This window comes from Salmo trutta, chromosome 32 (genome assembly GCF_901001165.1).
Source record: "Salmo trutta chromosome 32, fSalTru1.1, whole genome shotgun sequence".
Classification (NCBI taxonomy): Eukaryota; Metazoa; Chordata; class Actinopteri; order Salmoniformes; family Salmonidae; genus Salmo; species Salmo trutta.
Window position 1 is genome coordinate 21,186,842 of NC_042988.1, and position 25,820 is coordinate 21,212,661.

At 42.4% G+C, this 25,820-nt stretch overlaps 1 protein-coding gene across 2 annotated transcripts; it reads left to right on the forward strand.

The window, feature by feature from the left end:
• The first annotated feature begins 304 nt into the window (after positions 1 to 304).
• Positions 305 to 25,637, forward strand: LOC115171396 (SEC14-like protein 1). Of its 2 annotated transcripts, none has more exons than XM_029728168.1 (16): positions 305 to 470; positions 1,288 to 1,402; positions 13,095 to 13,244; positions 13,468 to 13,599; positions 17,168 to 17,296; positions 17,664 to 17,871; positions 18,065 to 18,174; positions 18,336 to 18,525; positions 19,937 to 20,025; positions 20,155 to 20,225; positions 20,312 to 20,483; positions 20,642 to 20,776; positions 20,969 to 21,103; positions 21,306 to 21,560; positions 24,605 to 24,783; positions 25,039 to 25,637. In XM_029728168.1, the coding sequence occupies exons 2-16, from the start codon at positions 1,340 to 1,342 to the stop codon at positions 25,142 to 25,144; spliced, it is 2,124 nt and encodes a 707-aa protein (XP_029584028.1). In that variant the 5' UTR covers positions 305 to 470; positions 1,288 to 1,339; the 3' UTR covers positions 25,145 to 25,637. The 2 variants fall into 2 exon arrangements, with proteins under 2 accessions (XP_029584028.1, XP_029584026.1); XM_029728166.1 differs by having other exon boundaries at positions 1,311 to 1,402.
• Positions 25,638 to 25,820: the final 183 nt, after the last annotated feature.

The following is a 25,820-nucleotide window of genomic DNA, read 5'->3' on the forward strand; positions in this document are numbered from 1 at the left end:
TCATCATATTTGAGTCACTATTATTTTACTATTACTTTAACTGTAACTAATTAAAAACAAAATACAACAAAAGCTGAAATTAAATTGATTAACATCAGTATATTTCCATACAAACACATGTATTTTTTAGGATATGCTACTATGATGGTTTCATTCATTCATGACAGCATATACAATGTTGCAACCTTTTATTTGACTGTCAATGGTTTCAACAATGTTACCTTAGCTTATTCCCAGTAATGTCTATCCTCAGTTGAAAACACATTGCTCCATGACAATGTTATACAATTATGTGACGTAGTCAAGAGAGGCGGAGTTAGCTACGCCGGTCGCTTGCCTGGATTCAACATCAAACACGTCTCAGAAAGTTGCTTTATTTACGTATTTGTTGGAGCGTACCATGGATTTAATATAAGTAGATCGTCTACTGACAAACTTTACTTGACTCATCTCCGAAAGTCATCGATCTGGTAAGTTTTAGGTCAATTTTTCGCCGTTTAGGCCTAGTCATTTCGCTAATGTCTGAGGGAGTAGAATTCGTTCTGAAAATGTCGACCATCTAAATATTATTTTTTTGCCGATTTGACTGTCATCAAAATGAAGTTGTCAAGAGACATAAATAACTTGCCGCTTTCGTATCGAGAAACAGGCTAGCTAGTGTTGTGGGTTGTAATAGTTATAGTTGGATATAACGTGTCAATTTCCTGAAAGTGTGATAATGTAGCCACTGTACTCTTGTAAATTTTTTGTTTTTGTAACTAGAAAGCTATGCCATCAAAACCACTCTTTATTTTGAAGTCCAAGTTACAGCTAGTCTACTGTACTGTATCTGTGTAAGCTGTTCACTGAATAAAATGGACTAACTTCATTACAAATAAGAAAATAACACAATGCCACTGAGTCCGTAGGCTTAGCCCAGATGCTAGATGACACTTCTCACATCCCAGCTAGGTAAATGATTTTGGTCTGGCTCAGTAGCTGATTGTATCATTATGGTCATCATCCTGTGATTACCGTTGATCTCAGCATGTTAACCGATCAATCAGCTACTACTGTTTATGACCTAAAGAATAGTGCCTTTGCAATTGAGGACAATCAAGCGTTTTGCATCAGGCCAGCTGTCTAGTTGGTTTTAGAGCTGATGATACAGCATTTCTCTTTGTTGTCTTTACAAATCCCATTCCTCTGACCTTTGCTTCATGATGATGTGAACTTGTGATGTGCAGAGGATGTTTTGTTAGTTACAGTTCTTCAGGGCTGTGTCAAGTGATCTCTAACTCACACTAGGGTTTGTCTATTGTACATTTCAGGGCAGAGCTCCAGAGGTTGAGCTACAGCCATGGTGCAACAATACCAGTCACCTGTAAGGGTCTACAAATACCCCTTTGAGCTGATAATGGCGGTAAGTTTTATACATTTGTGTGTTTAGGCTGCTGCTTTGTCTATGCGTATATGTGTGGGTGGGTAGTGTGGGAAGTTTGTGAGAGGTTGGAGTGCTCATGTGCAAATTAGACCCAGGCAGTCAGACTGCCAGTGTTTTGTGTTGCAGGAACAAAGTGTGGTTTGGCTGCATAGAAACCTATCTCATCTCATACAATATATCTCTAGACACTGTATTACAGTGTTCCTGGGCACTGTATTATGTCATGTTCTAGTGTTTTGTTGGTGAGATCATTGTTTATCCACCTTTTTGTTGTGGAAACACAGTCTGCAGTATTTCTGTTCACCCAACCTAATTAGTCGTGGCAGCAGATAACACAATATCATATTTATTATTGAGTATGAAACTGTAAGAGTACGATTTAATTAGTAACTTTTTGCCTTTAGTATTTTTGCAGGCACCTTGACTAAAGCGATACTCTCTGTTAAATGCAATACCATATATTAGCTTTTCCACTTGCCCTGATGTAATATGCATCATTCTTGATTTCAGTCACCGATCACCACTGCATAGATGTACTGTACTGATACAGCAGTAGTTCTGCAGATGGTTGCAAAAGTCATAGGAAATACACCAATCCACAATGTCATATACACTACTGTTCAAAAGTTTGGGGTCACTGAGAAATGTTCTTGATTTTGAAAGAAAAACACATTTTTTCCCCCATTTAAAATAACATCAAATTGATCAGAAATAAAGTGTAGACATTGTTAATGTTGTAAATGACTATTGTAGCTGGAAACGGCAGATTTAAAAAAAAAAAAATGGAATATCTACATATGTTGTGTTAGCTAATCCAAGTTTATCATTTTAAAAGGCTAATTGGTCATTAGAAAACCCTTTTGCAATTATGTTAGTACAGCTGAAAACTGTTGTTCTGATTTAACTTCTATGGGCTAGGTGGGACACCTGCAGGACACAGCCAGTTAAATATCAGGGCGGAAAATTTAAAAACAACAAAATGTCATAATTCAACTTTCTCAAACATACAACTATTTTACACCATTTTAAAGATAAACTTCTCGTTAATCTAACCACATTGTCCGATTTCAAAAAGGCTTTACAGCGAAAGCAAAACATTAGATTATGTTAGGAGAGTACATAGACAAAAATAATCACACAGCCATTTTCAAAGCAAGGACATGTCAATAAAACTCAAAACACAGCTAAATGAAGCACTAACCTTTGACGATCTTCATCAGATGACACTCCTATGACATTATGTTACACAATACATGTATGTTTTGTTCGATAAAGTTCATATTTATATCCAAAAACAGCATTTTACATTGGCGCGTGATGTTCAGAAAATGTATTCCCACCAAAACGCCAGTGAATGTGCACATCAATTTACAAAAATACTCATAAATGTTGACAAATATATAACAATTATTTTAAGAATTATAGATGGACTACTCCTGGATGCAACCGCTGTGTCAGATTTTAAAATAGCTTTACAGAGAAAGCACATTTTTCAATATTCTGAGTACATAGCTCAGCCATCACGGCGAGCTATTCAGACACCCGCCAAGTTCGGGGCAACCTAAACTCAGAATTAGTATTAGAAATATTCTCTTACCTTTGCTGATCTTCGTCAGAATGCACTCCCAGGACTGCTACTACTTGTTCGAAATAATCCATATTTATGTACATATACCGCGTTTTGTTCGTGCGTACAGATCACTTATCCAAAGGCATAACGCGCGAGCACGGAACGAGAGACAAAAAGTCAAAATGTTCCATTACCGTACTTAGAAGCATGTCAAACGCTGTTTAAAATCAATCTTTATGGTATTTTTTACGTAAAATTGCGATAATATTCCAACCGGACAATAGCATATTCATTCAAGAAGAAAAAGGAGGGGTGTGCTCGCAGGACCGAGCATATCCGATCCCTTTGTTACCAGGTAGTCCACTCAGAAACTGAGCTTCTATTATCTGCCCAGTGACAGGAAAATGCTCAAACCACTTTCTGAAGGCTTTAGACAGCCAATGGAAGCCTTAGGAAGTGCAACGTCCCCCACAGACACTGTAGTTTCGATAGAGAATCAAAAGAACTACAATTCTCAGACTTTCCACTTCCTGCTTGGAATTTTCTCAGGTTTTTGCCTGCCATATGAGTTCTGTTATACTCACAGACACCATTCAAACAGTTTTAGAAACTGCAGAGTGTTTTCTATCCAAATCTAATAATAATATGCATATTCTCGTTTCTGGGCCAGAGTAGTAACCTGTTTAAATTGGGTACGTTTTTCATCTGGCTGTGAAAATACTGCCCCCTAGCCCAGACAGGTTAAAGAAGCAATTCAACTGGCTTTCTTTAGACTAGTTATGTATTTGAAGCATCAGCATTTGTGGGTTCAATTACAGGCTCAAAATGGCCAGAAACAAATAACTTTCTTCTGAAACTCGTCAGTCTATTCTTGTTCTGAGAAATTAAGGCTATTCGATGCAAGAAATTGTCAAGAAACTGGAGATCTCGTACAACGCTGTGTACTACTCCCTTCACAGAACAGCGCAAACTGGCTCTAACCAGAATAGAAAGAGGAGTGGGAGGCCCCAGGGCACAACTGAGCAAGAGGACAAGTACATTAGAGTGTCTAGTTCGAGAAACAGATGCCTCACAAGTCCTCAACTGGCAACTACCCGCAAAACACCAGTCTCAACGTCAACAGTGAAGAGGCGACTCCGGGATGCTGGCCTTCTGTCATGAGAATTTTCAATCCCAATGATAATAACTATCAATCAATAAGCTTTGACCAATCCCCAAGGTTTGTAAGACACTGGGTTAATAATAATTAGTCAAAGACTCAGCTTCTGCAAAAGGTTCGTACAGTTTATTCAGAGAACATTTTGAAGTCCATAATACAAAGACATCCATTTTATAGTTCACTCCATTTCTGTCCCTCACATCTCTACCAAACCTTATTGGACTTACGTTTAGTACTTTAATTATACATGCTACATAACCTAATAATCACTAATAGTTAGGTTTCAGGGTAGAATTATTTAATCATTACCTTTAAACATATAAATTCCCTTATCACCTTCTAGGCAGAGTTGCAACGAAAAGGCCATATCTCAGACTGGCCAATAAAAAGAAAAGATTAAGATGGGCAAAAGAACACAGACACTGGACAGAGGAACTCTGCCTAGAAGGCAAGCATCCCGGAGTTGTCTCTTCACTGTTGATGTTGAGACTGGTGTTTTGCGGGTACTATTTAATTTAAACTTTTGAACAGTTGTGTGTGTGTGTATATATACAATCTATGTTTAACCATGATATTTATATTTATTAAGTATCCCCATTACTCTTCCTGGGGACCAGAAACATTAAGGCAGTTATATACTATTTAAAATATTACATGACATTACATTTCATAACACTTTTCACAACACATTAAGTGTGTTCCCTCAGGCCACTGCTCTACTACCACATATCTACAATATAAAATCCATGTGTACGTGCAGGTCTTATCATGTGTCTGTGCCTGTGTGTCTCTTCAGTCCACGTTGATCCATAAGGTGTATTTCTATCAGTTTAAAAAAAATCTGGTTCTACTGCTTGCATCAGTTACCTCCAGTTACCTGATGTGGAATAGAGTTCCATGTAGCCATGGCTCTATGCAGTTCTATGTGCCTCCCATAGTCTGCCCCTCTCTCACCACGCCACCAGCTGTCTGTCTCAGGATCATCTGTCAGAGGCCCCATCATGCTCTATGGGTTTTATGTTTAAGAGCATTGGTGTGGCTGCCTGGGAAGGTTATCTATTTTGGATGTACTAGTCTTCTCATTCTGATATGGGGTGCATTCTGGCTTGTGACACAGAACAAGCAGTACTCCAGTCGTCGCTCCTCCTCCCATATCATTTCTTCTCTCATTTCTATCTTCTCTCGTCTCTCCCCTGGGTCTAGTTGTACAGTACTGTCTGTGTCTGCTGCTCCCACTGTGACTTCCTGCTTAGCTGCGGCTGACTGGCTGCTCTCTGAACTAGGCCCTGGGTGTCATTAGGCCTCCCCTCGCTGTGCTTGGTCCCGTCTGCTGCCTGGCCTACCGCCACAGCTGGTCTGCCCTGTTAGGGCTGATAGGACTACTCCATCCGGGGGAAGTTGTGGCTTAGTACAGTTTCACTCAGACAGAACACGCTGTATGAAGGGTTGTTTATATCATATCAACCCCCACGTCTGTTCAGTGCACAGCCTCAGTGTTTTACGGTGAATAGCTTGGCCCAAAATCCATTCAAATGCAATCACTATATCTTATGATTTATATCCCCTTTTATTTTCGAAACTCTTGAATTTAAGCTCTTGGCTCTGTCTTGGCTCGGCATCTGTTTACCTTGTTTCTGCTCTGTTTGAGACGCTGTGCCACTTCCTGTTCTTTGGGGTTATCTATTAAGCCAGAAGCAAGTTACATTGTATAATAAGAAGGTCAGTGCTGGAAAAGGTCATTACTGAACAAAAGCTTAGCTCGTTAAAAACACTGAAATTGTTTATTTTGTAAGTGTCCTGTGTTACGCAACCTGATTACAGTGGAAGTCAGGTGCTCTGTTCTTTCTCTAACTGCAGCCGTGGCTCTGCTTCACCAAAAAACACCACCTTTGACCCCCAGGAGTTCTTATCTCAGTTCTAGTCTCGGCAACATCTGTTAAATGTCTGGTAATGTTTTGTTATACTTCCATTCACACACTGTCAGCGTGATTCAAAGCCACTTCAAAGATGGTCAGTTTATTTTAAGGTTGCGGGGCTGCCTGGCTGTAAAAAGGCTGTTCTAATGACAGCAGTTCACACTAGATAGAGGGCCATGCCAGACTAGAGGCTTCCTCTGTCCTCTGACTGACCGTCCCAGTGACTGATCCTTGGTTTGGCTCACTGACAGCCATTACAGTATCACTTCTGTCCTGACACCATCATCACACCAAACCTGGCATGTTGGTTTACCGCTTATCACTGCCGACAACATTCCTCCGTTCTCGGGAACGTTTATGTAAACAGACTTGTTTTTCATATTCAAATCAAAATCAAATAAAATTTTATTGGTCACCTTCACATGGTTAGTAGATGTTAATGCGAGTGTAGCGAAATGCTTGTGCTTCTAGTTCCAACCAGGCAATAATATCTAACAAGTAATCTAACAATTTCACAACAACTACCTTTTACACACAAGTGTAAAAGAATGAATAAGAATAAAACCCCAAAGATCAAGCAATGCAGATGTAGCACGGTGGCTAGGAAATACTCCCAGGAAAGGCTGGAACCTAGGAAGAAACCTAGAGAGGAACCAGGCTCTGAGGGGTGGCCGGTGCTGGAGAGAGAGGGTGGAAACAGCAGGTCCGGTTCAAGGTAGCATGACCAGCGAAAAGGTCAGGGTTCCATAGCCGCAGCAGAAACTGGATCAGCAGCACGACATGTTAGCACGTCTGGTGAACAGGTCAGGGTTCCGTAGATGGGTTAGCTGACAATGTCACAAAAACGTTGTGCGCGCTTCCATGGGGCAGAAGTCAGCGTGTTGTTGTGATTCTGGATGGCCAGATTTGTTAGCAAGAATGACAAACTTCCATGTGAGGAATCGTAAATGGCTAATTTCAGCTTGCTGTTGATACCATCTCTGATTTTGGGGAGGGGTGGCTTTAGAGGGATCATAGCTAAGATCACACAGTACACCAGATAGGACAGACTGACCCTAGCTTCTGGGCATATAGACTATTGCAGCATAGATACTGGAGACTGAGACAGGGGGGGTCAGGGGACACTGGCCACTTCCAAAGTTACTCCCGGACAGGTCCAACCAGGCAGGATATAACCCCACCCACTTTGCCAAAGCACAACCCCCACACCACCAAAGGTATATCAACAGACCACTAACTTACTACCCTGAGACAAGGCAGAGTATAGCCCACAAAGATCTCCCCCACCGCCCGAGCCTGAGGGGGCGCAAAACCGGATTAGTAACTGAACCCACTTAAGTAGGGTAGAGTGGAAAAAAGCCTGGCACAATGCACCCTTTCAAGGGACGGCATGGGAGAGAGCGACGAGCAAGCCAGTGACTCAGCCCCCGCAATAGAAGCAGAGAATCCCATTGGAGAGAGGGGGGCCAACCAGGCAGAGACAGCAAGGGTGGTTTGTCACTCCAGTGCCTTGCCGTTCACCTTCTCACCCCTGGGCCAGAGTACGCTCAATCATAAGGACCTACTGAAGAGATGAGTGTTCAGTAAAGACTTAAAGGTTGAAACCGAGTCTGCGTCTCTCACATGGATCTGTAGACCGTTCCATAAAAATGGAGCGCTATAGGAGAACGCCCTGCCTCCGGCTGTTTGCTTAGAACTTCTATGAACAATAAGGAGGCCTGTGTCTTGTGAATGTAGCGTATGTCTAGGTATGTACAACAGGACCAAATGGGTAGGAGCAGGTCCATGCAATGCATTGTAGGTTACCAGTAAAACCTTGAAATCAGCCCTAGCCTTAACAAGAAGCCAGTATTATTGACTAATGACACACAATCCAGACACAAAATAATGGGTATGTTTTATCTATCCTGAAGCAAGATTTAGGCCTAAATATTTAGAATATGCATGTAGGCTCAGAACGTCTGAGGCAGTTTGGTTTTCTGAATGCAGGCACTGTTAGAGACGATGGACAATGCACCCAACTATCTAACTGTAGGCTTCTTGGTTTATGCACTGAAGCCTATATATTAGTGTAGTGTTTTGGCTTGGTAATGGGGAAGAAGGAAATGGACTCCGTATCTTATGTTCCCAAGCATTGAAAGATAGTTGTTACATGTCTTGGTTGTGTAACTGTAGTCAACTGTATATCCTTCTGTCATGTTATTCAATCAATATTCACGGATGATGTCTTCGTGCCTCGTCATTCTATCGATCAGACTGCACACCAGCTTTGTTTGATCCATAAAGACTTGCACTGTCATTAACCATGTTGTGATGGAAACAGGAAGTACCGGTCCAATTTTATAAATGCCTCCAGGTCATTTGTTCGTTGGGATCTTTTTGTATCTGTAAAATTAATTATGTGAGAAATGGAGTAGGAAATTCCTTTTTATACGTAAATATTTATAAAATAAGCATCATATTGGAGCCATATTATGGTATTTGGTCCTCCCACTACGACTCGGGAAACCATGCACTTTATTAGGCTACAAATGAAATAAGTTATGATGAACTTCACAGGGTGGTGAAAGTGCACTGTGAGGAGATTGATACTTCTCTCCAATAAATATTGAGGGTTTTATTCTGCTGACGTGATCAGTGCTTGACTGCCATTTGACAAATACAAATATTCTCGGTCTTATCCATAATAATGTCATCATGTAGACTACCTTCGCTGTAACTGTGAGCTGTTCCCGAGATTACATGTGCAAAGACCAGAGTAGGCACATTTGCTATTTAATACAACAGTTTTTGTTACAAAACTATAGCCAGAGTAGAAAATGCGATGGAAACCCATTGAACTTTAGATTTTTATTTGGTACATTAAAACTTAAGCAAAACAATACATGTTGTGTGCACTACGTGATCACACACTGATCTTTATCAACAAGTCTGTTTGGTGGAAACGCCACTGGTGGGAAATGTTCTATTCTAATAATTGCATGAAAATCTGTCGCCAATTGGATGGAAACCTAGACAGTGACTCTGAAAAGGGTGGGTGTTTTTATGTGTGTAAGCAGATTGACCTCTGTGTACTCTGCACCATTGTGCTAATTTGGGGTTTCACCCTATCAGATTCCAGAAAAAATCAGCTTTTCGTTTATCTGACTTTCATTTATCTGCATGTCCAGCCCTTATATTTAACCTCACAGTCAAGTATTTTACCATTTTCTTTTCAGGACAACCAGGGATACAAGTAGAACACTAAACAATTTTAAGTAAACAGTTGCATTCATGAGTTTTATTGACAAATGTCAATAACAAAGCAACAGTAAACATGTTGTCCCCCACGAAAGATGCATTGTAAATGTTGCATCATCTCCATGGATTGATGATGAACTGGGTGAGGCTTTTTCTCAAAGAAATATGTTAAAAGTCTTAGCAGCCAAATCAAAATCAGAAATTGATGAACAGAATTATAGAACACTGCGTAATTATGCAGTTAAATTGAATCGAAGGGAAAAAAAGTTATTTTTCAACAATGCTTTTATTGACTGTAAAAATGATTCTAAAAAGGTATGGAATACAGTTAAGGGTTTACTTGGTACATCTATCTCATCATCATCTAGTGTGGAGGTTGACGGGAGAATAATAACAAAACCAGTTGATATTGCCAATCACTTTGCAGATTTTTTCACAAAGAAAATTAATTTACTGAGCAACAATGTAAACATACATTCTTCCAAACAAGCTATTATCCAATGGATTGATGATCATATTATGAGCAACAAGATCTGCTCTTTTAGTCTGCAAACGGTGTCAGTGGAGGAGGTGTTAAACCTTTTGAAGTCATTACCTGATGGGAAATCTACAGGTTATGATCTTATGGACAATTTTTTGCTTCGCTGTGCTGCTCCCCAGATTGCAGTTCCACTGAGATACATATTTAATTGGTCACTGGAAAAGGGGATGTTTGCAAATGTATGGAAGCATGCTAAACTTTGTCCTATTCCAAAAGACTGCAAAGAACCCGCTACTCCTGCCAATAGTCGACCAATTAGTCTACTCCCTACACTCAGTAAGATATTGGAGGGTATTGTGAGTAGACAAATATGGGAGTACATGGAAAATAATGATCTGATTACAGCCAATCAGCATGCTTATCGCAAAAATCATTCCACTACCATTGCATTGGTTGACATGACTGACCAGTGGCTCAATGCTATGGATAATGGCAAGTTTGTGGGGGTACTATTTTTAGATTTCAGTGCAGCATTTAATTTAGTGGATCATGAGATACTTTTGACAAAATTAATGCACTATGGTTTTAAGGAGGTAGCATTGAATTGGGTACAGTCATATCTAACTGACAGGAAACAGTCCACCTATATCAATGGTTCATTTTCTTCCCCTCATGCTTTAAACTGTGGAATACCGCAGGGCAGCTGCCTTGGGCCACTTCTTTATTTAATATATACCAACGACCTTTCCTATGCCCTAGCTGAAACTCAAGCTACTATATTTGCAGATGATACTACAATTTATGCAGCAGGACAATCGGTTCAACCGGTACAGCAAGCTTTACAAGGAGATTTGGAGAATATTAGGGAGTGGGTTTGCCAGAATAAACTTGTTTTAAACACCAAGAAAACCAAAGTTATGTTGGTCTGTTCCACTAGGAAAAGGCCAAAACAGCATGGGATACAATTAAGTATGGGAGGAGTACAAATTGAAGAAGTGGCAGAAACCAAACTATTAGGAGTGCAGCTAGACAACTGCTTATCATGGTCATCTCAAATAACTAATCTATGTAAAAAAATAAATATTAAAACAGCATGTATAATCAGAAGGATAGCTAAATATTTACCAGGAAAAATTCTTAAGCAAATAACACAAGCTTTAATTGAGAGTCAAGTGAACTACTGTTCTGTGGTCTGGGGAAATGCATCATCAAGTGAAGTTAGGAGGCTGCAGATTGCACAGAACAAAGCAGCAAGGATTGTTTTACGGTGGAGATATGGTTTTTCTGTTGCAGTCATACGCAATGTTCTTGGTTGGTCATCAATCGACAAGATAATTGAAAAAAACATGCTTATTTTATTTCATAATATACATCATTTAAAACGGCCAAGTACAATTCACAACGGTAATCAGTTGGCAAGAGACAGACATTCCGTAAATACTAGGAATAGATTGTCCACCATCTATGCGTTATCCAGACAGAAAAGAGAAATAGGCAAAATAACATTTCGATTTAGAGCAATAAAAAAATGGAATAAATTAACTGAGCAAACCAGAAACCTTTCAATATATAAATGTAAACATTATTTTAAAACAATTTAAATATAATACACAGAAATGTTGTGGGATCACAGTAGATGAAGAATCCATATTTTTTAGATTGATTATTTATTGGGTTTATTACGTTAGTATATTATGTATGTTTGTAATAGTGTGTTATATGTGAAAATGTGTTCGTATATATAAATAGTATTTTAATATTTAAGGACTCTTGGAAGATTAGTCCAAATGGGGACTAAAAGAGATCCAAATAAAATAAAATCAAGTCATTCACCCAAGTTTCGTCAACGTCGGGCCATTGCTGTGGAGATCGTGTGTGACTAACGTACGGACAGACGGCTGGACGGACAGAGACCGATCCAAAGTCCCCTCCCCGATTTCATCGTTGGGGACAATAAGGTCCGCCAAAACAAAAACCTCATCAAATGAATTTATACGAATGCTGTATGTACAGAAATTGTTTGCGCACTGAAATGAATATCCAACAAGTCACTGACAACTGTGTGGAGTTTGGAGTTGGACAGCAACACTGTGAGCTTATTATTATTTCATAGACACTATGTAGGCCCTGGGCTCCCGGGTGGCGCAGCGGTCTAAGGCACTGCATCTCAGTGCTGGAGGCGTCACTACAGACCCTGGTTCGATTCCAGGCTGTATCACATCCGGCCGTGATTGGGAGTCCCATACGGCGGCGCACAATTGGCCCAGTGTTGTCCGGGTTTGGTCGGTGTAGGCCGTTACTGTAAATAAGAATTTGTTCTTAACTGACTTGCCTAATTAATTAAAATAAATGTACTGGGATCTGCTATGTAGAAGAACCCTTTACCTTCTAACTACTCTTGTGCAGAGTCGGCAGGTTCTGTGTTTGTGAGAGTCTCAGATTTTCATATATAGTTTAGCTCAAACCAGCTCTACAGCCATTAATACAGCCCCCATTAATCATACAGACTAATGGTTGGTACCACAGACTAATGGTCAAATCCAATGGTACAACCCAGTAGTCTGTAGCTGAAACACATGTTTTAAAGGGGATAGAAGTCCAAAACGTGCCAGCGTTACAGTGGGACTCATTGAGTTAAGGGTAGAGTTCAGTTGAGAACCATCATGTGTCATCAACATGGGTGCTCTTTGTATTGGTCAGGTGTGGGGGGGTGACATAACTATCTCAGCTCTTGACATTGACTCTGGTTGGACTCTGTGGTTGTCACATGACCTACTAACTTATCTGGTGACCTTTGTCCAGAGGGAGTCCTCCAGGGGCCTTAGCAGCTTTATAAAGATATCACTCAGACCGGGGGCCAATCTTGACAGAGGAAGCCTGGTAGGTCTGTCTTGGCCTGATCGTCATATAAGCCATGAAATCAAAGAGAAAGCATACTTTAAAGAGCCAGATGACTGTTGGATTATCAGCACTTAAAGCTGGGATCCTTAATGGTGAAACTGCCACGTCTGTTTGCAATATTACAACAACGAAGACGTTTCTGCAAACAACGCAGACTGTTTTTCTGTCGGTCGTCATTGCAGGCGTGATAGAACAGCAGCATGTAATGCAATTTATTTTAGCTTGATGCGCAACGCTCCCCACCTCTGCTTCGCCATGGAAACAAAAACAGTAACAGTGGCCTTTTTTTGATCAAAGTAATTATAACCCAGAAAATACTTTCACTGTATGTCATGGATTGCGTTTTCTTTTCATCATGTGAGTAATATTGCATATTTTCTTCCTCCTTCCCTCTCTCCCATTAGGCCTATGTCCGGAGGTTTCCAAACTGCCCCCTGATCCCCATCTTTGTGGACAGTGAGGTGGTGAAGGAGGAGCACAGTGATGATGGTGCCACTGTGTTCATTGAGAGGCGGTGTAAGGTGGAGGCAGACGCCCCCCGGCTGTTCAAAAGGGTATCTTACCTTTTAACCTTTCACCTTTAACTTTTCCCTTGAGCAGTGAAGCTACTCAAGCTAGCAATGTATAATAGTGTCTGTTTGATTCTCTTATTTTCTTATGTGAAGGCTATTAGTGATTATTTCCCCTCAGACCTGAGTATCCTGGTAGGGACGTTGTGTTGAGGTTGTGTTAGTGTTGTCCAGAGTTGATTGACCGTGGTCTACTGTGTGTGTCTAGATGGCTGGTGTGGACTACCTGTACTTCATCCATAAGAACACTCTGGACCGCAGGGAGAGGGCGCTGCACATCGAGGTCGTCAACGAGACCTTCTCCAACAGAGTCATCGTCCATGAGATCTGCAACTACACGGTGTGTCCCACAACTATAATAATCGGTTACATGGGCTGCGTTTTACACAGGCAGCCTAATTCTGATCTTTTTTACACTCATTGGTCTTTTGACCAATCCCATCAGATCTTTGCACATGAGATCTTTTTCAGAGCTGATCTGATTGGTCAAAAGACTAGCAACATATAGAAGTCGTGTGTGTTTGACGCTCTTTATTTTCTTAAATGTGTGAAGGCTATTAGTGATTATAATATATTAGAATTGAGCTGCCTGTGTAAACGCAGCCATACTCTCTCTCTATCACTGCAACAGGATTTGTGGCCCTTTACACTCGTACCCATATATGGGTTGAAAAAGTCAGATTTGGGGACTGATAAGCACCTATTAATGACATCAGAGCTCAGGCTCTGAACTTCACAGCTCAGTATGGGTTTTGAACTTGAGCACAGCACTCGACAGGAAGTTGCCCCCATCCCTCCTTCTAATTGGACAACTTGTGCACATTTTTAGTTGTCTGAGTGAGGAACATGCTGTAAATGAAGACGACTCGATGTATTTTTAAGGATGAGACGTTGAAGATGGTAATAAATACCGCTTTGATGTCATACAAGCCAAACACCCGTGAGTCCATATCTGCACATCACATTTCCATATCATAAAACTCATGTCATATACAGTGTCAGTGCTTATGATCACTGTTTGATGTACAGTTACAAGATGACATGGCATCATACTAGAGGTTGACCGACTATGATTTTTCAACGCCGATACCGATTATTGGAGGACCCGAAAACGCCGACACTGATTAATCGGCCGTTTTTTATTTTTTTATATTTTTTTATATATATATATATATATATATATTTTTTGGTACTTTTTTTTTTTATTTGTAATAATGACAATTACAACAATACTGAATGAACACTTATTTTAACTTAATATAATACATCAATAAAATCAATTTAGCCTCAAATAAATAATGAAACATGTTCAATTTGGTTTAAATAATGCAAAAACAAAGTGTTGGAGAAAGTAAAAGTGCAATATGTGCCATGTAAGAAAGCTAACGTTTAAGTGCCTTGCTCAGAACATGAGAACATATGAAAGCTGGTGGTTCCTTTTAACATGAGTCTTCAATATTCCCAGGTAAGAAGTTTTAGGTTTTAGTGATTATAGGAATTATAGGACTATTTCTCTCTATAAGATTTGTATTTCATATACCTTTGATTATTGGATGTTCTTATAGGCACTTTAGTATTGCCAGTGTAACAGTATAGCTTCCGTCCCTCTCCTCGCTCCTACCTGGGCTCAAACCAGGAACACATCGACAACAGCCACCCTCAAAGCAGCGTTACCCATGCAGAGCAAGGGGAACAACTACACCAAGTCTCAGAGCGAGTGATGTTTGAAACGCTATTAGTGTGCACCCCGCTAACTAGCTAGCCATTTCACATCGGTTACACCAGCCAAATCTTGGGAGTTGATAGGCTTGAAGTCATAAACAGCGCAATGCTTGTAGCATTGCGAAGAGCTGCTGGCAAAACGCACAAAAGTGCTGTTTGAATGAATGCTTACGAGCCTGCTGGTGCCTACCCCCACTCAGTCAGACTGGTCTATCAAATTATAGACTTAATTATAATATAATAAACACACAGAAATACAAGCCTTAGGTCATTAATATGGTCGAATCCGGAAACTATCATCTCGAAAACAAAAGTTTTTTTCTTTCAGTGAAATACGGAACCATTCTGTATTTTATCTAACGGGTGGCATCCCTAAGTCTAAATATTCCTGTTACATTGCACAACCTTCAATGTTATGTCATAATTACGTAAAATTCTGGCAAATTAGTTCGCAACGAGCCAGGCGGCCCAAACTGTTGCATATACCCTGACTCTGTGTGCAATGAACGACTGACACAATTTCACCTGGTTAATATTGCCTGCTAACCTGGATTTCTTTTAGCTAAATATGCAGGTTTAAAAATATATACTTCTGTGTATTGATTTTAAGAAAGGCATTGATGTTTATGGTTAGGTACAGTCGTGCAACGATTGTGCTTTTTTCGCAAATGCGCTTTTGTTAAATCATCCCCCGTTTGGCGAAGTTGGCAGTCTTTGTTAGGAAGAAATAGTCTTCACACTGCATATACCCTGACTCTGTTGCAAGAGGTGACACATTTTCCCTAGTTAAAAGAAATTCATGTTAGCAGGCAATATTAACTAAATATGCAGGTTTAAAAAATATATACTTGTGTATTGATTTTAAGAAAGACATTGATGTTTATGGTTAGGTACATGTCGGAGCAAAGACAGTCCTTTTTCGCGAATGCGCACCGCATCGATTATATGCAACGCAGGACAGGCTAGATAAACTAGTAATATCATCAACCATGTGTAGTTAACTAGTGATTATGATTGATTGATTGTTTTTTATAAGATAAGTTTAATGCTATCTAGCAACTTACCTTGGCTTCTTACTTCATTCGCGTAACAGGCAGGCTCCTCGTGGAGTGCAATGTAAAGCAGGTGGTTAGAGCGTTGGACTAGTTAACCGTAAGGTTGCAAGATTGAATCCCCGAGCTGACAAGGTCAAAATCTGTCGTTCTGCCCCTGAACAAGGCAGTTAACCCACCGTTCCTAGGCCGTCATTGAAAATAAGAATGTGTTCTTAACTGACTTGCCTAGTTAAATAAAGGTGTAAAAAAATCTGCAAATCGGTGTCCAAAAATACAGATTGTTATGAAAACTTGAAATCGGCCCTAATTAATCGGCCATTCCAATTAATCGGTCGACCTCTACATCATGCCCTGGGTTGTTCTGAACAAAATGAGCATATGTTTGTCTGTTGTGAAGAAAAATCTCAGTGGAACGTGTACTTGAATGCATGCGTGACTCCTTTCTGTGCGCACCAACATTACGATCTGTTTCTTTGAATTACCCTGTGAAAGCCTAACACTGTAAAATCCTATTTAATAACTTAGCTTGTCATGGTGGCAATAGAGCAAGCTTTCAATCAATGCCCTCCTGACCCAGATTGCGATTTATAATGGGACATTTTTGGATTGTGTAAGCAACAACAGTAATTGTGATGGTAGGAATGCAGGGCTGTGTTCCTTACATAACAACTACAAGAGAGCCAAAATAAAGCACCTTAGCACTGTTATTTGTTTCTTAAGTGCATGGAAGTTACGTAGGAACTGCACACTTTGGAGAGATGTGTAGCTGCTTGGAGACACCAGTCCTCTCACTCAAACCCTTGTCATTTCTTTTCTCTTATGTTGCACCTACCCACATTTTCCAGGAATAGTCTCATCATGTTACTGAATGTATCCAGAGTATTTTCAGATCAACAAATGCGCCGAAAAATATAGTACATGTAAAATCATCAGTGTAATGTTTGTGGCCTAACAATTTTCCCATATTCTCCAAACTGTTCCCTTTCAATTGCTACCATGCTTATATGCTTTTCATGTTTCTTCTGTAAGAAACATTTCAATTTAGCCCTATCCATACAGGCCAATTCCCACCAGTGTAAAGGGTTCATCCATTTGGCGTCTGTTATGTGATGAGTTGTGCTTCCTCCACAGGTTCACCCAGAGAATGAGGAGTGGACGTGTTTCGAGCAGACAGCCAGTCTGGACATCAAGTCCTTCTTTGGCTTTGAGAACGCGGCCGAGAAGCTAGCCATGAAGCAGTATGCCAACAGTATTAAAAAGGTGTGTTCATGTGTCAGTACAGTATACATGTCCGTGTGGGGGATGGATGAGGCTATAGGATATACCATCATCATCCAGCATGCTGCTCCCCCATATAGACCCAGTGTTACATGAGCATGCTTGCGCAGTCTATTTCCAGGCCTTCTGTGATCCAGTCTGGCAGGTCTGTGTAAACTGTGTGTTAACCAGGATCTTCTCACATTTGCCCGTTGGGCCAAATATCCTGCTCAGCTTTGTCACACAATGGTGTTTGCTCGTCTGCGGACAGGCGCGTGTCTAAACAAACCTGCAGTATTTGCCCACAGTGTTTGCTCATTACACTAGCTACCTGTACTGTCCTTATGCAGTCACGTGCTCTGTCCTCCAGGGCAAAGAGATCATAGAGTATTACCTGAAGGAGTTGGAGGATGAGGGGGTGACCCACGTCCCCCGCTGGAGCCCCCCTCAGGCCCCCCCACCCACTGCCAGGCTCCAGCTGCCACTCACCAGTGCCCCTGCCAATGCCATCCCTGTGCCCACTGCCAAAGAGACCCCCTCTGCCAGCCCCACAGATCTACCGGCTGGCTCCCCAGATGGTCAGTGTTCCGAGTCAGAATCAACACAATAATAAACACACACAATCTGAAGGATCTGTCACGGCTGAAGTCCCAATCCCATTCCACTGGCTCTGAAAGCAAACATTCTGGCCTTGCCTTGGGCTGCATTGGGCTGGTAGACTGTGGGTATGCATTGGGGTATGTGTGTGAATTGACTGTGTTTCGGTTGCAGACAAGTTGGATGCAGACTACATCAGGCGTTACCTAGGAGACCTGACGCCGCTGCAGGAGAGCTGTCTTATAAGACTACGCCAGTGGCTGCAGGAGACCCACAAGGGAAAGGTGAGACGTGTATGAACACACCAAACACTCAAACTCTGACTCAAATAACTGCAAACAAGAGCAAAACTTGAATCCAAAGAACATAGATGTAAGTAAAAGTCACATCCGACTCACACACACCACAACATCTGAATAAACACAATCTCCTCTCCCTCCCCTAGATCCCTAAAGACCAGCACGTGCTGCGTTTCCTGCGGGCCCGGGACTTTAACCTGGAGAAGGCCAGGGAGATCCTGTGTCAGTCGCTCACCTGGAGGAAGCAGCACCAGGTGGACTTCCTGCTGGACTCCTGGGAGAGACCTCAGCTGCTACACGACTACTACACCGGGGGCTGGCACCACCACGACAGAGGTAGGTACCTCTCGGAGCAGGATAGGGTTTTAACGGCAGGGTTGTGTTCAATGGGCACAGACAGAAGATGAAAATATATTTTAAAATGGGAAATGAGTTCTTATTGCACAAATTCAGGAAGTACTGCACCACCACAGTTTCACAGTGTTTTCTTCCGTTTGGTTTCTAGTGAATGTGTCCCTAGCAGGCAACAATTGCCTGCTATGGTGCATTTCTGTTGAACTGTTTTGTGTTGATAAAAACAGCTGGACGTAATGACATCACACCTAAAAATAAAAGTTTTTTTGAAAAAACACATTTAATTGATTGAAGTGTTTTCATTATCCATTTTGGCAAATTGTGCATTAATACGCCTGTATGCCCACTCCCACCCACTCCCACCGATCCGTTTCATGTCTCAGGTAGCTTGCAAATGTCAGCATGGATAGAATGCAAGAAATGACTAATATTTCTCATGTGCCGATGTATGCCACGGACCGTGCCATGGTGAAACTTGCACTCCTCTAGCTCAGAAGTAGTTGGATGGTGAAACAACCAGAAAAGCAAGGCAAAGCAATTCAGGCATTCTTGAAATTCAGGACAATACTTGTCCTGCAAAGAACATTATTTGTATAGTTGAACATTTTGATTTAGCAAGCAGTAGGCATTTAGAATGAAGTGTTGAGTGGAGCTTTATAGTTACATGATCACGTCACGTGACCCGTGTACCGTCAAAATGATTGGGCAATCATTATTTATTCGAAAGCACCGTTTTGTCGCAATAAAGAATGTTGGACAAAATAAAAATCCACCCCTGTCAAACAGATACAATGTTGTTGATCTTTAGAACGTTTCTCCTACAGCTGCCGTTTCCATTACACTGCCACAAGGTTTTTATATTTGTATAAACCTGGGTCAATGGAAACCTGCCTATTATGTGTCAAGGGAAATCTCCCAGTCTGTGGGCATGAGTCAGACGGGTAGCTGTTGGTCGCGTTTTCCTGCTGTGTCATCAACTGACAGATTGCTATAGCATATGATGTGGTTAGCAGAGACGTAAAATACCTGTCCAGGCATTGTAAGATCCGGCATGTGTCAGAAACATCTGGGCAGAGGAAATTACCCATTATCTCCACTTAGCTGATAGCCAATCGGACATCTACGACCTCAGACCAGGAAGTGGCCCATAGTAACCATAATAACAATAACCCCCACCTAAAAGCAAATACAACTGGTAGTAAAACGCCTATATTTACATAAATGACTTTAATGTGAGTTATAAATGGATGATATACTGTAGATGTGATTATGGTCAACACAATCTAATTCTCTATTGATTTAACTGAATACTGTCCATTGCGTCATGATCATTACTGATCCTCTTGTAGCTTTAACAGTGAGGTCATGTGTTTGTGTCCATGTCTGTCTATAGATGGACGCCCTCTGTATATTCTGCGACTCGGTCAAATGGATACCAAGGGTTTAGTACGCGCCTTGGGCGAGGAGTCCCTTCTGAGACAAGTGAGTATGACACACACACACACACACACACACACATCCAGATGCTGGGTATAAACACACACATAAATACATAAACGCATACTATATGCAAATGCTCTCCCTTCCTCTCACCTCTTCACTCTCCCACAGGTCCTGTCCATCAACGAGGAAGGTCTGAGGCGCTGTGAAGAGAACACCAGAGTCTTTGGCCGACCCATCAGGTAGCTACCATTTCATACTCACTCCTCTTATGTCTCTCATCCCTGAATACAGTATGTCCAATAACCCTCCTGTCTCTATCTGTCAGCTGCTGGACGTGCCTGGTGGACCTGGAGGGGTTAAACATGCGTCACCTGTGGCGTCCGGGGGTTAAAGCCCTGCTGAGGATCATAGAGGTGGTGGAGGCTAACTACCCAGAGACCCTGGGATGTCTGCTCATTCTGAGGGCTCCACGGGTCTTCCCTGTGCTCTGGACCCTGGTGAGAGTTTTAACATCACACATTGTGGTGTACATTACATTGTACAGTGCTCTCTCTCTTTCTCTCCAACTTGATCATATTCAGTTGTATTCAATTGCATGTGCAGAGCAAACATATGAGACGTCCTTTGACCCTGAGTGTTTGTGCTCTGTTCTCAGGTCAGTCCATTCATTGACGAGAACACCAGGAAGAAGTTCCTGGTGTATGCTGCGAATGACTACCAGGGGCCTGGAGGTCTGGTGGACTACATCGATAGAGAGGTCATCCCTGACTTCCTGGGAGGAGACTGCCTGGTGAGTCTGTCTGTCTGGCAGACCAGAGTCTCATCTGGCTGTTGTATACAGTACCCTTCTACATGCATATGAATTCATAATGGCTAATGCTGCTAGTACATAATATAGTTACCATTTTCCTAGCTGTGTGTGCTGATAGAACTTGGGGCTGATTGTGTCTGTTTCTTGTGTCGTCTGTCATGTCATATCCAGTGTGAGATCCCTGAAGGAGGTATGGTCCCCAAATCTCTGTACAGAACAGCAGAGACGCTGGAAAGTGAGGAGCTGCGGCTGTGGACAGACACCATCTACAAGACTGCCAGTGTCTTCAAGGGGGCCCCACATGAGGTAACCTGATCTAAACAGTAACTACAGTATGTGTTTTCCAGCTTCTCAGTTGACTGTGCTTAAACAGTGGGTTGAGTTGCTCCCCCTAGTGGAGAAATACAACACACCAGCAAAAAGCTGTAAAAACCTATTACAGTGATTTAATGATCTTTTGTCTGTACTTTTGTCCTACTGTGTTCACTCACTACCAATCCTGTTCCAGCTGCTGATTGAAATCTCTGAGCCCTCTTCTGTGATCACCTGGGACTTTGACGTGTGTAAAGGGGACGTCATCTTCAACATCTACCACTCCAGGAGGGCCCCCCAGCCCCCCAAGAGGGACGTCCAGGGGGCCCACGGCAGCATCGTGTCGCCAGCCACCAACAACATGCAGCTGATTGACAGATCCTGGATTCTGGGGCAAGACTACAGTATGGTGGAGACAGCACTTACCTGCAAGGAGGGAGAGAGTGTTCAGGTAAGAGACTGAAACAGGCACCGTCACATCCACAGCTGGTACAGGTGGGTCTGATGATTGGTAGTACCTCATTTTGATTTGTGTAAGTGGGTGTGTTCAATTGGCTGTGTTTCTGAACGTTTCCGAATATATGTGTTCGTGATAACATGTACTGCTTTTTATTTGTATACATTTTTTTAACCTTTTACTTAACTAGGTAAGTCAGTTAAGAACAAATTCTTATTTTACAATGACGGCCTGCCCCGGCCAAACCCAGACGACGCTGGGCCAATTGTACGCCACCCTGTGGTACTCCCAATCACGGCCGGTTGTGATACAGCCTGGAAACGAACCAGGGTCTGTAGTGATGCCTCTAGCACTGAGATGCAGTGCCTTAGACCGCTGTGCCAATCGGGAGCCCCCAAAAAACATGTTTCTGCCCAGTTTCGAACCGGGGACTTTTCGCGTGTGAGGCGAACGTGATAACCACTACACTACGGAAACTAACCACTAACCTCAGGGCTGAATCCTAAGACGTGAGTGTAACTGAAACATCCACTGATGTCAATGGGAGTTCTGTGCTGTGCTCATATCTGGCCTCTTCATCCCTAGGCAGTATCTCTGACCAGTGTTTCTGTTAGCTGGTAATTGCTGGCTTTCGATGTTTTTTACATTTTGTTTATATACACTGCTCAAAAAAATAAAGGGAACACTTAAACAACACAATGTAACTCCAAGTCAATCACACTTCTGTGAAATCAAACTGTCCACTTAGGAAGCAACACTGATTGACAATACATTTCACATGCTGTTGTGTAAATGGAATAGACAACAGGTGGAAATTATAGGCAATTAGCAAGACACCCCCAATAAAGGAGTGGTTCTGCAGGTGGGGACCACAGACCACTTCTCAGTTCCTATGCTTCCTGGCTGATGTTTTGGTCACTTTTGAATGCTGGCGGTGCTTTCACTCTAGTGGTAGCATGAGATGGAGTCTACAACCCACACAAGTGGCTCAGGTAGTACAGCTCATCCAGGATGGCACATCAATGCGAGCTGTGGCAAGAAGGTTTGCTGTGTCTGTCAGCATAGTGTCCAGAGCACGGAGGCGCTACCAAGAGACAGGCCAGTACATCAGGAGACGTGGAGGAGGGCAACAACCCAGCAGCAGGACCGCTACCTCCGCCTTTGTGCAAGGAGGAGCAGGAGAAGCACTGCCAGAGCCCTGCAAAATGACCTCCAGCAGGCCACAAATGTGCACGTGTCTGCTCAAACGGTCAGAAACAGACTCCATGAGGGTGGTATGAGGGCCTGACGTCCACAGGTGGGGGTTGTGCTTACAGCCCAACACCGTGCAGGACGTTTGGCATTTGCCAGAGAACACCAAGATTGGCAAATTCGCCACTGGCGCCCTGTGCTCTTCACAGATGAAAGCAGGTTCACACTGAGCACGTGACAGACGTGACAGAGTCTGGAGACGCCGTGGAGAACGTTCTGCTGCCTGCAACATCCTCCAGCATGACCGGTTTGGTGGTGGGTCAGTCATGGTGTGGGGTGGCATTTCTTTGGGGGGCCGCACAGCCCTCCATGTGCTCGCCAGAGGTAGCCTGACTGCCATTAGGTACCGAGATGAGATCCTCAGACCCCTTGTGAGACCATATGCTGGTGCGGTTGGCCCTGGGTTCCTCCTAATGCAAGACAATGCTAGACCTCATGTGGCTGGAGTGTGTCGGCAGTTTCTGCAAGAGGAAGGCATTGATGCTATGCACTGGCCCGCCCGTTCCCCAGACCTGAATCCAATTGAGCACATCTGGGACATCATGTCTCGCTCCATCCACCAACGCCACGTTGCACCACAGACTGTCCAGGAGTTGGCGGATGCTTTAGTCCAGGTCTGGGAGGAGATCCCTCAGGAGACCATCCGCCACCTCATCAGGAGCATGCCCAGGCGTTGTAGGGAGGTCATACAGGCACGTGGAGGCCACACACACTGCTGAGCCTCATTTTGACTTGTTTTAAGGACATTACATCAAAGTTGGATCAGCCTGTAGTGTGGTTTTCCACTTTAATTTTGAGTGTGACTCCATATCCAGACCTCCATGGGTTGATAAATTGGATTTCCATTGATTATTTTTGTGTTATTTTGTTGTCAGCACATTCAGCTATGTAAAGAAAAAAGTATTTAATAAGATTATTTCTTTCATTCAGATCTAGGATGTTGTTTAAGTGTTCCCTTTATTTTTTTGAGCAGTGTGTGTGTCTATATATATATATATATATATATATATATATATATATATATATACATATATATATACATATATATACATACATACATACATACATACATACATACATACATACATACACACACACACACACACACACACACACACACACACACACACACACACACACACACACACACACACACACACACACACACACACGAAAGCTGACAAATAAAAACATTGCAATGCATGGAAGTTGGCTCAAGTTGTCTTTGAATCCCATCATCTGTCTACTCTGGCTGTCTGTCTTTAGTTCACACTCTCACTAGCAAACTTGCAACATTTTATCAACAAAGTTTCCTGTGCCAGTGAGTCTAACAGACAAAGCTGTGTGAATACAGAGGATAAATATTCAAGTATTTTATTACGTTTTGCTAGAATCTAAAAGACAATTTACAGAGATGTCATACAAGTCCACCAAGGAGGAGAATTTAGATGAAGTCATTTAGCCTCCCTCTTCTAGCCTCATGCCTGGTCGAGTAGCCAGAGGGACAGAGGGAGAAATGCAAGGAGCTGACGTTCAGTTGGTAGGCTATCCTTCCTTCCTCCTTGCGTAGCTCAATAATCATTACAGTCACTTCCATGTGGTGTCAATCGGCAGTGGGCACGCCTTCTGCCCACTGTATTTTCCTACATGTGAGGGAATTCTAATGGGTTTCTATTACATAAAGTCTGTCATTTAGATATTGAATGTGCTATTCGCTATAGCCGGCATTTGAATGGAAACGCTGCCTCTGACCCTCCACCTCACCTGTCCCCTCCTCCTCTCCCCAGGGCTCCCATGTGACGCGGTGGCCCGGGTTCTACATCCTCCAATGGCGGTTCCACTGCTCCCCGGCCTGCTCTACCTCCAGCCTGCCCCGGGTGGACGACGTGCTGGCCTCCCTGCAGGTCTCCTCCCACAAGTGTAAGGTCATGTTCTACACCGAGGTGCTGGGCTCCAAAGACTTCAGGTCAGTCACCATTCACTATACTATACTGTATAACGCAGTGTATTATTATAGTGATGCTTAGTGTGTAGGGCTGCTGCATGTTAGTGAGTAAATGTTTTAGGCTAGCTTGTTTTTTTAGGCAGTGTGTAGTTGTGTGGGGGAAATGTATTTGTGGTAATTTATAAGGGTTTTTATAAATATTCTTAGGGAAACAGTACACTAAGAAAAGGTGTTCGATGGATTTTTAATCTACTGCCTGTCTGTCTGTCTGTCCAGGGGCTCTATGACCAGTCTGGAGTCCAGTCACAGCGGCTTTTCCCAGCTGAGTGCCGCCACCACCACCTCTAGCCAATCACAGTCCAGCTCCACCGTATCACGGTAGCATCCAGCCAATAGGAGGTGAAGGAGTTTGAGTTTTGCAACATGGAGATCCCATTTAGGATCTAACTGACTTCTGATACTGTTGACTTCTGCCCTGTTGCCTTAAAGAAAAACCAGTGCCGTACCAACACCTGCCAATGAGGACTTAACCTTACCCAAGGGGATGAGAGAACTGTTATGAACTGTATGGAACAAGGATAGCCTATCCTTAATGCCATGTGGTGGAACAGTGGAGTTCCTACCTGTGAGCACCTTCTAGTACTTGGATTTAAAGCACTGGAATATATTATTAAGATATACATGTACATTTTTTAATCTGTATCTATAATTTGTGACATTAAGATTGCTCTGGAAGTGGAACATCTGCTGAATGAATAAATGCATATGGAGATGTCTTGCAAACCATCATCATCCTCTTTCTTTTTTAAGGGAAGTGACAGAAATGTTTCCCATTTTATTGAAACTGAACAATAAAGCACTTCCTATTTTCAGCATTTGTGTAATACAATGATGACTACTGTTTCAGATGGTACTGTTGAAGTTACCCTTATTCACCATAGGATGTCAGTGTGTTACATGAGGAACGGTGCTACACACAACCATACTACAGTAGCCCTTCTCCAGCCAGTGATTGTCGTACCAGCCACTCTGTCACTCCTTCCTTTGTACTCAACCTT

Excerpts from the sequence above, each read along its gene's own strand:
- LOC115171396 (XM_029728168.1), top strand. The coding sequence starts at position 1,340 with ATGGTGCAACAATACCAGTCACCTGTAAGGGTCTACAAATACCCCTTT. Across the intron at positions 13,245-13,467 it reads CCCCCCGGCTGTTCAAAAGG|ATGGCTGGTGTGGACTACCT; the intron begins GTATCTTACCTT and ends GTGTGTGTCTAG. Across the intron at positions 20,226-20,311 it reads GTCTTTGGCCGACCCATCAG|CTGCTGGACGTGCCTGGTGG; the intron begins GTAGCTACCATT and ends TCTATCTGTCAG.